General features: G+C 35.3%; 3 protein-coding genes across 5 annotated transcripts in view; 1 reads left to right on the top strand and 2 right to left on the bottom strand.

Annotated features, from left to right (window-relative positions):
• The first annotated feature begins 615 nt into the window (after window positions 1-615).
• Window positions 616-2,524, top strand: LOC142641514 (uncharacterized protein At4g00950). The gene is made up of 2 exons (XM_075815948.1): window positions 616-1,421; window positions 2,062-2,524. The coding sequence occupies exons 1-2, from the start codon at window positions 813-815 to the stop codon at window positions 2,134-2,136; spliced, it is 684 nt and encodes a 227-aa protein (XP_075672063.1). The 5' UTR covers window positions 616-812; the 3' UTR covers window positions 2,137-2,524.
• A 519-nt stretch (window positions 2,525-3,043) lies between these two features.
• LOC142640737 (uncharacterized) overlaps window positions 3,044-14,231 on the bottom strand; it is a 44,333-nt gene continuing 33,145 nt past the window's right edge. For both annotated transcript variants that reach the window (XM_075814964.1, XM_075814965.1), the window contains exons 2-4: window positions 6,320-6,419; window positions 4,150-4,232; window positions 3,044-3,355 (exon numbers count right to left, since the gene is read on the bottom strand). In XM_075814964.1, the coding sequence (XP_075671079.1) occupies window positions 3,326-3,355; window positions 4,150-4,232; window positions 6,320-6,401 (195 nt within the window). In that variant the 5' untranslated portion in view covers window positions 6,402-6,419 and the 3' untranslated portion in view covers window positions 3,044-3,325. The remainder of the gene's footprint in view (window positions 3,356-4,149; window positions 4,233-6,319; window positions 6,420-14,231) is intronic.
• LOC142640735 (uncharacterized) lies at window positions 9,932-14,020 on the bottom strand. 2 transcript variants are annotated; one of them, XM_075814963.1, is made up of 3 exons: window positions 13,615-14,020; window positions 10,839-11,817; window positions 9,932-10,674 (listed from the first exon to the last, which is right to left on the bottom strand). In XM_075814963.1, the coding sequence occupies exons 2-3, from the start codon at window positions 11,789-11,791 to the stop codon at window positions 10,191-10,193; spliced, it is 1,437 nt and encodes a 478-aa protein (XP_075671078.1). In that variant the 5' UTR covers window positions 11,792-11,817; window positions 13,615-14,020; the 3' UTR covers window positions 9,932-10,190. The 2 variants fall into 2 exon arrangements, with proteins under 2 accessions (XP_075671078.1, XP_075671077.1); XM_075814962.1 differs by having other exon boundaries at window positions 9,932-10,677; window positions 13,615-13,884.

The following is a 14,231-nucleotide window of genomic DNA, read 5'->3' as shown; positions in this document are numbered from 1 at the left end:
ACCGCTTATTACTGAAAACTGAAAATAATGTAGCAAAATAATTTTTAAATGTGTGAATAGTATTGTGGGACCTAGTTATAAAATTTTTTTTACTGAAATTCGTACTTGCGGGTTCCATGTACAGTGCATAGGACCCACACAAAAACATCAAACGCAATTTTTTTTTTTTCGTTTTGAATGCACTCCACACGGAATCTGATTATTTGTAACTGTTTTTTATCGATCAATGAATATTTTAATAATAACTTATACCAAAAGTTTAGAGTCTGTTTGGTTTACAATCTCAAACTCATAATTTTACATTTTAAATAACTTTACATACATTTCCACACACTTTTTCATCCACACAAATTTTAAAAAATTATAAAAATCTCATTTCAAACTACCAAACACCCTCTTAATTTTACTAACCTTTTTGTGCTAACAACCAAAGCCCTTAGTCATTTTTTTTTTTAGTTAGGAAGAGTTAACTCTATTTTACCCCACGCCAAGGCCCTACGAAAGGTCGAAGAATAAGCACATGTTTTTTTATGAAAAAGATTAAGCTGAAATTCCTGTTTTGACGGCCATATATGAGAGATCATGACTCTTTTAACAGTTGCTTATCAAGAAAGGCATTGATTGATCACTAATCACTATACACTGATGACTAAAACAGGTCGGGCCAGCCTTTTCTTTGAGGACTTTCCTCCCTCTTCTTCATTATTATTGTCTTATTGTCCTCCATAAGATACTAGAGAAAAAAACACACCACACCAAAAAGCATAGAGAAAAGAAAGAGAGAGAGAGAGAGACAGAGAGAGACAAGAGTCATGGGAAGTGAGCTAGAGCCAGAGCCATGTTCCACACCAAAGCTACCATTATTCTCAATCCAAACCATGCAGTCACCAGATCCTTCAGGTATGCTAACCCCACCACTCCACACTTTAGCCTCAGTCCCTTTTCGCTGGGAAGATGAACCAGGTAAGCCTAGGCCTTGCACCACTCTCACCAAATTCACTAGCCTTGACTTAGCTCCAAAGTGCTTGGAACTACCCCCAAGGCTGTTGTTGGATACTAACACTGTCTTGGAGGGTCCTTATCTGGGCAGGTCCAAGTTTCAGTCTTCTTCATTTAGAATGATTGGTGGAGAGTGCTATGGGTCTTTTAGCCATGAAAGAGGTCAGCTTGGGGAAATGGTTCTTAGCAAGAGAGGGATGAAGGAGAAAACTTGGATTTGTTCATGGGGTAGGAGGATTTTCAAAGGTAAAAGAGAGGTTGTACTTGGAGGGAGTAGTCATGTCTTTCCATCTTCTGTGGATAAAGAGGGTGATAGTTGTAATGTGGGAGAAAGCAACTGTAAAAATGGCAAGATCACAAGGATTCGAAAGGTTCGAAGCTTATCTAGTCTCTCCACCAACGCCAAGTCTCATCACTTCTGGGTTAGTTTTTCTCTTAAATCTTTTTGTTTTGTTTTTGTTTTTTTCCTTAATACAATTTTATATTGGAGTCTATGAAATCTTTGAGTAATGCTATGTGATTTCTTCATTCTTAACTCTGCTTGATCCAGCTTATCAATTCTGTTATGTATTACATTCATTTATGGGATTTTGATGGATATAGTAAACATTTAAGTTCTAATGATATTTAGCAGTCGGTCTGATTGTAGCTTGTTAATGGGATAGAAAATTATTGGCTTCCAAGACTTATAGTAGTTGTTGACTAAAGTGCCTCTGGGGGTGGCTAGTTGGACTAAAAGCCTAAGCCACTACCGCTAGATTGTCCCAAATCCTACTAATGAGGTAGGTAGCTCGTTGAATACAACTGTAAAAGCGAGCTTTGCAGGGTGTCGTTTATGGAGAAAACGATGAATGTTGTCGGCTCGACTTTTAAGCAATCTTGGAGTGCAGGCCATAGCAGTGGTCAAATTAAGCTTTTTTATTAAATTATTATTATTTTTAAATGGGTGATGAAATAAAGTTGATATTGAAGAATTACTTAATTTTGTTTTTTTGAGTCTGATAATGAATACATTATTGTAGATGGTACACAAATCATAAACGTGTGTGTTTGCTAATGTAGGCAAAAATATATGATGGCCTGAAGCAGGTGGTTCCGTGGAGCAGTAGAAAAGTGAAGGACATCCACGTGGTTTAAACTAGACAGCCTAAGGCTAAGATGTCCAAATCCAATGAAATTATGCTTCTCTTCGCTCTGCAAGTTTTTTATTTATTTAGCATTTATAATCTACAGAAAGATATTTGTGGATTGGGCTCCTAGCAAACTAAATTATGTGGCAGATCAATTATGTGTCGTCAAGCTATCATCACCATGCCAATAATGCTACTGCCGTAGGTGCAAATTATGTAGGTCTAGACTCTTATTTTTGTATAAAAAAAAATGAAGAAAAGACTGAAAAGTAGAAGAAAGAGGAGAGCTCTGAAAGTACTGTAGTCTTTATCGTATGACTGTGAGTTCTTACTTTGGTGAGTTTCGTTGTTTCACTTTCACCTAGTTCTATTATAAAAATGAGGTTGTATTAAAATGGTGTTCGCTGAAAAAAGTGAGGCTTTTACCATGTGCTGCTGGATGATTTTATTGCAAAAGCCGATTCCAGTTTTAGAGTAATTGCAAGTTGCAACTCATACATACAAACTAGAACTAATTTCCAATCAACAAGCCAAAGCTTGCCAGGAACCACTGCAAATACCAGTTTCTGAGTAATTGCAAGTCGTACATTACAAACTAGAGATAATTTGCAATCAACAAGCCAAAACTTGCCAAGAGCTTTGTGATTACATAGCACTGGCCAATTTTTCCCATATGAAGATAAGCCACTTGTTCTAACAGGGGGAAAATAAGCCAAAGCTTGATTCAACTCAACAGGGTCTACAGTCTCCCAATTCAAAGTTAGGGGCTGCTACTAGAACTTTTGGCAAACAAAGTAGTCTTAACATTTTTCTCTTCTAAAGATATTGGGTGAAAAAGGATTACAGGAACCATATGAGCATCTCCTTGAATCAATTATACTTTAAAGCAATGTTAGACACATGGCATCAATTCATTTATGGAAACAAAATTTATACCCAAGTAAACTACTGAATTTCCAAGTTGGACATAACGATGCATCCATCAATGAGGGTTCAAATAAACCTCGAACTCTTTAAAATAAACATGACAAACCTTCATATGCCTACACAAAATATGAAGATATTTGAAATACATAATCATTTAAATCTCCACAAAACTCATGGAAGTGCGGCTTATTACATTGTTGGTGAAAATAAAAATGAGTTCAAGGGAGGCAGGATAATTGAAATTCCGTCACCAATAAACCCCATCACCCTTATTTCTTACCAGTCATACCTGCAACCACCTGTAATGATGCAAAACATTAGTACAGATAAGAGGAAGGGAGTGACAAGAATATTGGTTGATGTTAAAGTTCCAGTTGCAATGTCATTTGTGCATCTCACACCTACAGCAGCAGTCACAAACGGACCCCACTGTCTTTTAAGTTGATCTAAACCATCTAGGAATGAAGATCTTAGCAAATCCATTGAATCGACTTCTTCACCCCTTTTTCTTCTTATGTTTTTTGATAAATAAAAAAGAATAACATGCAACTCAAATGACAATCACAATGAGGCTGGATTTTGCATCAATGAACAGTTGATCTATCAACTCTGACCCATCATGGAGTGTAACTGGTAAAACGTGCCTCTCTCTCATTCTCTATCTCATCTTTTTCACCTTCTCTCTATCTTTCTTTGGATATTCAAGACAGTTTAGGAGCAAACACCCAAAATTAAGTAGAGGGTTATGTTGATGGAAAGAAGGTAGTTGACAAAACAATGTTTAGCGTGCAAGGGTAATCTATAAAGGGGCATAAGCAAGTTGTGCTTATCCTTTCAAAAGAAGTTTCCCTGAAGCAGCCAAACTATGAGCTGTTTCTAAGTGGGGCATGTTGCCGGTGAATAATGCTAAGGACATTCTTTTAACATCAAATCTTCCTAACTACTAGACTTTAAATTTTTAAATACCCTATCATCAAATGACTCAACTAAAAAAGAGCTTAAGTATGAAAATGATTACCAAAAACAAGCTAAAAAAAGATAAAAGATACAGGTACAAGCATAAAGGAAACATATTGCAAAGTCAAATACTCACATCATTTAAAGCAGGCTGAGGAACTTGTTTGGCCGCTTCATAGGAGTCAAGAATGGGCCTTACAACAGCTGGAAGGAAGATTCCTAAAATTTTAACAAGATACCAGAAAGTTAAAGATAACCTTTTCCCCAACAGAAAAAACCTAAAACCCAACAATTATTGGTTGTAAAAAAACCCATTCAATGCATGATCCATAAATCATTAAAAAAATTGATTTCTCTAGCATATGAAAAAGCAACATTGTCTTTGCATGAGAGCATCTTCTGCTTACAGTAAGGATAACTGTATAGGTCAGTGGCCCTTTCAGTCTTTGTAAATTTTTATTTTACAACAAAAATTCACTTTGAGAATTAAGTTCAATTTGAGGATATCAGTGTCAATAGAAATTATACCTAGAATTCCTTGAAGTCAACACAAAGCTGTGGAAAGATGGATAAAACCTAAGACTGAACACCTAAGGTTGCCCCTAGAGGCTAATCCAAGCCATTGGAAGAAAATTCCAATAAAAATTTCTATTAATTAAGCAAAGCATACCAATACTTGAGTTTGGGGCATTTAAATAGGGTTCTTAAGTTACATCAATAAAGGAAAGGAAACAACTTCATAACTAAGTAAGAAAAGGCTATATCCTCATAACCAGGTAAGGAATGGTAATAACTCGTTACCAATGAAAATAAAAACAAACTAAATTAAATTCTAAAAATAAAATAAGATCTAATTTATCAGTCAGATCCAATGGAATTAATCAGTATAAGTTGGGTCCAATGAGTAGCAGGCCTCCATTGTCCAACCATGTGATTGGGGGCCTGCATCTACTACCCACACCATGTGATTGTACCAATAGGCGATCTTTCAATTGAGAAGATCCATCAACCTAAGAGACTAAGAGAAAGGTCAACCTATTTTATTTAGTTATTCAGTTAAACCAATGATTCGTTATTGTGTTTGAAGAAACCCTCCACATCAATTGGTATTTTTTTCAAGAAAAGCAAAGATGAGATACTGAAGTTTGGGGCATTTAGATATGTATTTTGGTATAGCTACTCAAGGCCAAATAACTTTATACATTGTTATCAAAATGATGGCCAAGGCCCACATGTCACATAAACAAGCAGTTGCTAAAGTAACCCTAAAAGTTCTCTTGCTTTCCTGAGCTCCGATTGTTTAACACATATAGGGAACCCCCATTTTAGATTCCTTTTCCAAACACACTCAAAAAAAAAAGCTTAAGATATGGAATTTTCAGCCTCAGGTAGGTGTAACCCATTGTTACCATTCAAGTCCACCAAAAGAACTGTCAACTCTTCCATGGATCCATCCAAGTGTATATGATTTTCTTCTTCATATTTCTTTCTTATTGTACAAACTGCGTATCATGGTCCACCACTTTTATGATGTAAAACCAAATCTAACTTATCTTCTTGTCATTAAGAACTCGATACTGCCTACCATCTCTTCTAGGAATTCCACAAAGTGTCACACAGACCCAGTGAAAGCTTTCTTAAGAAGAACCTTTTGGACTCACCTTTAACCAGTAAAACCTACAGGAAACTAATCCCACCCACTAGAACCAGTTGCCAGATAATCCAGGGTCATTCACCCCTGACGGGCTAAGCCGTTTCCTAATTTGCAGTTATATCAGACAAATAATTTTCTACAAATCCTTCCTTATACAATAATCCAAAATTTTCAAATCCTACAATTGAACATGATTTAGCAGTTCAGCCAAGCTCATAGACTTGGGATTATAAATTTTTACTCAAACCCTCTTTTATCTAAACACAAATCCTAACCTTGATGTTTTGGGTGTTCTGATTTCAGCCAAAAACATAATAATTCCTATATTAGCAATAAAAATTTCCCATTTAACTCATACTTTGTTTTGTTTGAGCATATTGCTCCTAATACCCCCACAAAATCAAAATCCCAAAACCATTACCCATTGCACAATAAATCTCATTTCCAATCATATTAGTAACTTAAAAAAAAAAAAAAACTAATAATCATTGATCCACTCACTACACAGCTGAATCAAAAAACCCTAAATTTGTGGATAACAACTAGGCACGTAAAAATAAATCACCAAACCCTAAAAAATTAAATACAATTTTGATAAAGTTTTGGACATAGGAGCATCAATTGGAATATTGGAGAGTTAAAAAAAAATTACCATTAACACCAACTAGTACGCAACAAACTGCAATCACTGGCTCATGCGCTACGAACCTCCTCAACGATTCCATTATCGCCATCTCTCTCTCTCTCTCTCTTTCTCACTTGTCTGCGTCGAAATGGATCTCTGCTTCTTTTCAATTCTGCAAGAAAAAATGACACGGTTTTTATGATTCGGGTCGGGCTTTATTCACGAAACCCAATAGCAGGCTTCACGGCCCAACTCGCACCCAAACCTCTGATTGGCGTGCTGAGGCTTTTTTTTTTTATTTTGTAGAAAAAAAAAAGTGTTTTTTATTTATTTTATATATATAATTTTTATTTTGAAAATCTAATTTATAAGTGGATAAATTAATTTGAAAATTAACAGGAAAGTGGTCCTATTTTGTAGGCAATGTTTTAGTGGGAGTTAGAGTTGCATTTTTATCAGATTGTCCTTTAGTTTTATCTCTACTTAAATATAGGAGTATAAAAACATTTTTGAACTAAAAAATAAGGAATTTAAATAGGAGAAATTTCTTAAATAATAGTATAGATATATATATATATATAATTTAAATTTAAAATTTTTTATTCCTTTATTAATATATTTAAAAAAATTTAGGCTATGTTACTATATTTATAGTGTTTTCTTTGTTTTATGAAAAGGTATTGGGTTTCTCTTGTTCCCTAACTTTTCAAATTGTTTTGTCATATTAGGTAAAAGCTTGCTAAAAAATGAAAAATTCTTTATTTGAAAAAATAAAATAAAATAAATTCCACAGCACCATTAAAGGCCATTTTTATTTCTAGCTCTTTACAAACGGTGGCTAAATGTAATGTGTTTCAGAGTATTAATAATTTTACTAGAGAAAAATAATTTCTAGTTAAAATGGACACGTTTTATGGTTGAAATTAAATATTAGAAATATAGATGCTTATCTAATGCCATGTCATTTGAATTTTTTTTTAAAATTTAATAGTTACTATAAACACAAATTTTTTCAAGTTTGAAAATCAAAATATTGAAAGTGCTTCACAAATGTAATTTGTTTTGGTTGAATTATAAGTACAATTCTTTGTTTTTGGTCCTTTTAGTCTTTTACCAAAGAGTAATCTCCTTATTCTATTTTCCTGTAATCTTGACTAGTTGACTGGAACATGAAATGTCAAAGAATGTCTTTAAAAGTAAAACCAATAACTTTGAGCTTGTTAGAAATTTGTTGTTCTTCAAGTTCTTTGAAAATTCTTTGAATTTGAAGGCTCTTGGGTTGAAGTTCTTCATGGCTTTTAGAGGTTTGATTCGTTGAACTTCAATGGTTTAGGGTTTTTTGAAGTTTATGGAAAGATTTAGGGCTTTTTAAAGTTACGAAGACTTTTTAGCTTGATTCCAATAGAACTTCAAGTCTTGGAAGAAGAATTCAAACTTTAATGACTTGGAGGAAAGATTCAAACGTCAATGATTTAGGGTTGATTTTTGAGCTTGATTCCAATAGAATTTCAAGTCGTAGAAGGATTCAAATGAATTTCTTCGAGGAAAAATTTTCCCTGCATAATTCCTATATTGAATTAATCTTCTTGAAGATGAGTAGTAATTTAATAACACATAAATTTAGAATTTGTCACTAAATTTTGACATGACATATTGTAATTGGCTTTGTGCGTTCCAAAATAAGGCTGCTGGGCCTCAGAGGAGTTTGGGCTCACAATCTATTTGTATAGTGGACTTTTGGATTTCTTACCACGGGTGGCGCTATACTCGGCAGGCCCGTTTCCTGAATCTCCCATCTTTTCCTACTAACACTCCATTTTCTTCCTTAGGGATGATTAGTATTACTTTCTCTAGTCTCTCTACTCTGGAATTGCCAACCCCTTCAACTGAATCTTCCCTGCCTATTTATAGCCAAACTTAGTGGAACGGTCATGATTATTCCCCTAGTGGGTGGAAGGAAGGGTCCAATACTATTACCCATAAGTGGGGGTTTAGTTGGGAGTGAGAGGAAAATGGGAATGGCATTGGAACTGGCTCTACCGCTAGATTTGATGCTCGGCAGGGGCGTTCCCTAGGTAATGGAAGGGAGGTCCAATACCGTTTCACCTAAGTGGATGTTTGGTGACAGGAAGGAGAAAATGATAGTGGCGTTAGGACCAGCCCCGCATGCAAGTTCTATGCTCGGCATGGGTACGTCATAGGCTGCTTTGAGCACTCCGAATTCAAACCCCTCGGACGACACGTGCGTTACCATGTGTGATCAGTGCGGGGCTCTTATAAGAATTAGTCTTTATGGGCCTTAGGGCGATTGAGCTTGACGGGGGGTGAGGCCCGTACAGGCTTAATTAATTTTTTTTACCTCCTATACTGACAATTTATATAAAATCTTAACCATAAAATGAATTCTTAACGTTGATATTCTCTGTACTCTCTCATCTTCATCTTACCAACAAAGGATATTTAGGATAAATGAAGCAACATAAAATCTCCCCATGATCTCATTAAGCTACATACATTTACCGTTACTCCTAAGGCAATCTTCTCTAATTTCCTATGAACAAAGCTTAGCTCCAAACAAGTTTAAAATTATCTTTTCCAACCAATTATGTAAAAATTTATAAAACTATTCATGTTTATTATTTAAACAAGTCACATAACACATCAAAAAATGTCATATGACTAAGATTACATAAGACTGATCTCTTCAATGGCTGTATAGTGGGGTGGAAAAAAAAAATAATTCTAAACCGGTTTGGAGCAACTGCCAGCTTCCCTTGATAACAAAGTTTATCCCATTCGAATGGCATGAAGACACAAAAGAAGCCCAAAGTTTCACTTGAGATTCCAAACAACAATGAAACCTCTAGCTCACAGTTCTTTGCAACTAGGTATTCTCTTAAACCACCTACCTTACCATCAGGGGCGGAACTATAGCCAAGGGTGGGGGGCCATGGCCCTCTTAATTTTTTTAAAAAAATCCTTTATTTTACCTATAATTATTAAATATTTTTAAACCGTAGCCTATAAAAATAAGAATTGGTCTTAAAAATTTGACTAAATTGCAAAACTGACTCTTTAACTTTCTTTAGATTTCATTTCAGTCCTTTAACTTTGTTTTCGTTCATTTTAGTCCTCTAAGTTTTAGATTTATTCAATTAAAGCCTTTTCGTTAACTTTTGTTAAAATTTTTTTGAAAAAAAAAAAATCCAGAAAATATTTTTCAATCATTAATTGAATTTTTTTAATTTAAAAAATTTGAAGAAAAATTTATAAAATTGAAAAATTAACCACAACGTATAACAAAAGTTGATGAAAAAATCTTAATTGAATAAATTTGAAAGTTAGAGTACTGAAATGAACAAGAGCAAAATTAAAGGACTGAAATAAAATCTGAAAAAATTTAAAGGATCAATTTTGCATTTTACACTAAAAATTTCTAATTCTGGCCCTACTTACCACATCAGACACCACACACCATCAAATTTGAAACAACATGAGATTCTGAACGCAAAGCCTTGTCTGACATTCTTTTTGTTAGTCCAAAAAAAAAAAAAAAAATCAACAGTAACATCAGCAATACCAAATGTGCAAGAGAAACTGTTAACTAAAGTTGCTAATAAACTAAACAGAATACACAGATTATCTAAGAAAATCTTTGATGAGACGTCTGTCTCAGAACATCTTCCCTTCAACATATATTTTTTTGATAAGATTCCCCTTCAACATATATACGTATCTCATCACACTTTTACACACAAGGTACAAGGTTAAGGAACAACAGAGTATTTACATTAGACAATCTAAGAATCTAGGAAGACATAAAGCAGCTACTTGCCCTAGTAAATCAATCTTCGGAATTAAGAACCGGGTTTTGAATTTTTTATCGGAACTCTGAACACTAGAAAGGAGGTAACATCCACCCTACAGTCCATCCCAGGAGCAAACCAGCACCAACAAGACTCAACCCCAATGCAAAAGCAACAGCATATTTAGAGATATCATGTCTTGGTCGCCCTCGCTTGACTCTTTTCCCCTTGGCACCCTTTTGCCATCTCCTCCGCTGTTTCTGACCTCTGTTAAACATCCGCGGAAGGACCACAGGGAAGAAAGTGGGAATTGACTGGTCATCTTTCTTAATCTGGATATAAAGGGTTTCTAGCTGCAGCATTTGGAACCACTGCTTATAAGCAAAAAGTTGTGATGCTTGTCTAAAGAAGAGCTTAATAATATGCTCCTTCTCAGCACAAGCCTGCTTTGCTGCCATCTCAGCTTCCCTTGCACGTGTTTGGGAATGGCGGAGTGCTTCCATCAGCTGAGCTTTGCCGAGGTCACCTTCAGAAACTTGTGGCATCTCTTTGATATCCTTGTGACTTGTACTATAACTGCTTTTTAAATTACAAGCCCCAAAAACAATCTAAGCTAATGTATTTAATATATATAAGTCTAGCTAACAAAAATAAGATAACACAGATACTGATATCCCTATAGTCAGATGAAACAACCAGATGTCATCCCAAGGAAAAATGATGGTAATCTAAACTATTACCTGAATGAGCTGTCAGAACCATATTTTAAATGAGCTTCCTCAGCAGAAGCCTCCTGCTTTCCATGTGTTAAATCAGGACAGCCCTGTGCCTGAGTCCCATTGGATATACTATCAGTTTGGGCCTTCCAATCTAATGACGCCAATGCTTCATCACGGTCAAAGCACCCAATATGAGCATATGGGTGTCTCCTAGCATACATTTTCTGAGGTGGGGGAAGATCACAATTCTCAATATGGTTAAGTGACTTCTTAACAACCAAGGAAGCCAATTCGTCTTTATCTGTTGCTCGCCACCACGGCACATTCTTATTACCCCCAATCCATGGAGATTCTGGATCTAGACAAAATCCATTGGCTTGTTTGGAAACTGGACAACCAACAGGATTCATATCCATAAATTCATATTTTCCCCCCACGTCCATTATTTCAAGATGTTCATCAGCATTCTTACTATACAAAGCCTTTACCTCTTGCTGTCTGACTTCAGGAGCTTTATTTGTATAAACAGCAGAGATACCATATTGTGTATCGAGAGGAGACTCATGGGTCTTGTGATCATCATCAGGAATAATGTCTCCTTTTTGCGGGTGCACCTCAGTAAACTCTGTTGTTGAATTCACAGTGCCAGCTATTAAGGTTTCCACTTCAGCCTCCAACGCATTTAACTGTTCATGTGTTAATCCCTTTTGATATCCATAGCTGGGCTGTAATTGGAGCCACCATCTTGTGTCAGGGGGTAGATTGGAAAATGAAGGATTCCTGTTAAGAGGCACAAAACCTAAGACAGGATGATCTGGCCAATCTCCTGTATTAGTAGGTCCACCATCAACCTGTTTGGATGTAGAAGATGATGATTGGCAGCAAGCTAACTTGGGAGCTCTTTTGGCGTCTTCTTGGACAAAGCACCGGTTAGCTGCTCGCTGCCATACTGCTCTTGCTTCTGCTGCTGCCATCACTCTCCTACTCTTTGACACATTTACTGTAAAAATAGAAATTGTTAAGATATGATAAGCAACAATTCAAATAGGTTATATAAGAAAGGGGGAAAAAATCAAAAAGAAAGTACACAATGAGATTCTAAACTTAAATGAAAAGGAGAGATTTTAGCACATGGGAAAATCCTTTAGCTTGTACGTTATGACTACTGTCAGACAACACCAGAATAAATTGTTCTTTAAATGCCTTCGAACCATTATCATTTCAAAATACTTGATGAGTAGAGAATGCAATGTGTCAATTTTCCACCCCATTCTACAACTTCTGGCCCTCTCAGAGTACATAAGTCATTATGGTAACAGGGCGAAATTGTAAAAATAGGAGAACCCATAAAATTTTTAATCACCTTCAAAGACATGAGTTTCTCCATTTTGCTATGTTTCTATTCCCTACTGATCTAGTACTCAAGAACTATTTCGGGGAAAAAAAAAAAAATCATTCATGCTACTTCCAATACCTCTAATTCTAATCTTCCTTTATGTTGACTGCATAAGCAAGACTAAAATTATCATAGGGATAATGTAAAGCCTAGTAATATCTAATTTTTCAGAATTTAGTTATCTGAATAGCGTATTTACTATATAATAGTAATGATCCCCACTATTCTTTTTAGGTATTGTGGGTGTCAAGAGCTCTTCGAGCACCTGACTATTCCTGCAGGTGTGTGTACTCCCTCCATCTCACACACTAGGCAAGAACAGGAAGGAATCCCTTGGGGGTGCTGGCTAGGAGTTTTGAATCTAGGACCTCATGGATTTCATGGGGCCTTGGGAACCACTAGACCAACCCTTTGGAGTTAATGAACTAAACTATGATCCTAATATATATGATATTGAATATAACTGTAATAATCATGGTTTATACCTAGTAACTTCTTCAGATTAATCAGATGGCATCCTTCATCAAGGAATTAGTCAACCCTTACAAAAGGGATACCATTTAATTGAGAGAAAAATAAGACACCAGAGTTTTATCACCCATCAGATATAAATAAAAAGATTTTATTTTCCTTGGAAAAAGGCATCCTGTTCACATAACCGTCTTGTCAAAAGGAAACCCCAATGCAATAATTAAATAACAGGATAACCAAACAATACTCATTTTTCGTGTATCTTGCAATGAAAGCAAATGACTTTTTAATGATCAATTATATTGGTTAAAGCTAAAATAAAATTTCTATAGGTAAGGAGCTCTTCTTGTGTATTCTGAAAGGAAAAGCATGAAACTTTCTTCTTAAGGAACCAAAAAACCCCAAGTAAAATGACGCACAGAGTTCACATACATTGTTAAATGATGAACAAGGTTATAAAAGACTACAAAATATAAAAATTCATCCAAAACAAAAGTTTAATCAGAACCCATATCCACAATCCATTAAAGCTGCCACCAAGCACACCCCACATCACCACTTCAACTTTCCAAGCATAACCACCAGATAAACTCAAAATCAAAAAGACTAAAAATTGAAATAAAAAGCAAAACACACACACACACACACACAAACAAACTTGACCAAGTTCATCAAAATCCTTGTGTCTAAGAAAGAACCCAATTCCTGTAACAAATATTACTGCTACCTTCAGACAATCAAACAGTGAAGTAAAAATAACACAAGAAAAGAACCTGATTAAATAAAATTAAACAACCCCACAAAAGGTAAATTAAACAACCCCATAAAAGGTAAACAAAACATGTATAGCATAAACAAATATGTAAAAAAGAAGAGAATAAGAATAACATAGTGGAGAGAGAGAGAGAGAGAGAGAGAGAGAGAACAAACCAAGTGAAGAGAGACTGATAAAGTTTGATGGAGATAGATGAAGTGGGTTGGGTTGGGTTGGGATCTGGATTGAATATTAAGGTACAGGCTTGTTGTTTGGGGAAGATCCAGAAAAGAAGAGAGAATCTAGGACCAAGGTAGAAGATGACACATGTCAGAGTGACAGAGAAGGTCCCATGTTTGTTTGGTTTTTTTTTTTTTTTTTTTTTCTTCTTCTTAATTTTGCTTTTCAGTTATCGTTTCATTCTCTCCTGTCGGTTTTCATAGCCAACTAGACTTTCCTCTTTTATATATGTTAGAAATATACGGCGTCGTTTCTGCTGTTAGCGTTAATTCTTGGGCTGCATTTGGCCATTAAGGCTGTGCGTAAGAGAGTTGCTTGGTTTGGACTTGTGGCAAGTAAATGGGAATGTGAAAATCTGTGCAATTCTAGTCATGGTTTTGCAAAAGAATGTTTCCGTACAAGTCATGTTCACGAGAGTTTCTAGAGTAACGGTTAACGAGGCATTTAAAAAAAAGATTTTGACGCTATTTTTATAAAAAATGAAAAAAAATTGTCAAAATATTATTATTATTATTATTTTTTCATAAAACTTTTCTTTAAATGGATTGTTAAT

The sequence above is a fragment of the Castanea sativa genome, chromosome 6 (assembly GCF_040712315.1).
Source record: "Castanea sativa cultivar Marrone di Chiusa Pesio chromosome 6, ASM4071231v1".
NCBI classification, from domain to species: domain Eukaryota; kingdom Viridiplantae; phylum Streptophyta; class Magnoliopsida; order Fagales; family Fagaceae; genus Castanea; species Castanea sativa.
Note: the sequence above shows the minus strand (reverse complement) of the source record. Positions and strands in the feature narration are given on the sequence as shown.

Bases quoted from the DNA above. Each gene is read 5' to 3' on its own strand.
- LOC142641514 (XM_075815948.1), top strand. From the start codon at position 813: ATGGGAAGTGAGCTAGAGCCAGAGCCATGTTCCACACCAAAGCTACCA. The intron at 1,422-2,061 runs GTTAGTTTTTCT...TTGCTAATGTAG, and splicing joins CCAAGTCTCATCACTTCTGG to GCAAAAATATATGATGGCCT.
- LOC142640735 (XM_075814962.1), bottom strand. From the start codon at position 11,791: ATGGCAGCAGCAGAAGCAAGAGCAGTATGGCAGCGAGCAGCTAACCGG. The intron at 10,678-10,838 runs GTAATAGTTTAG...TAATTTAAAAAG, and splicing joins GGTTCTGACAGCTCATTCAG to CAGTTATAGTACAAGTCACA.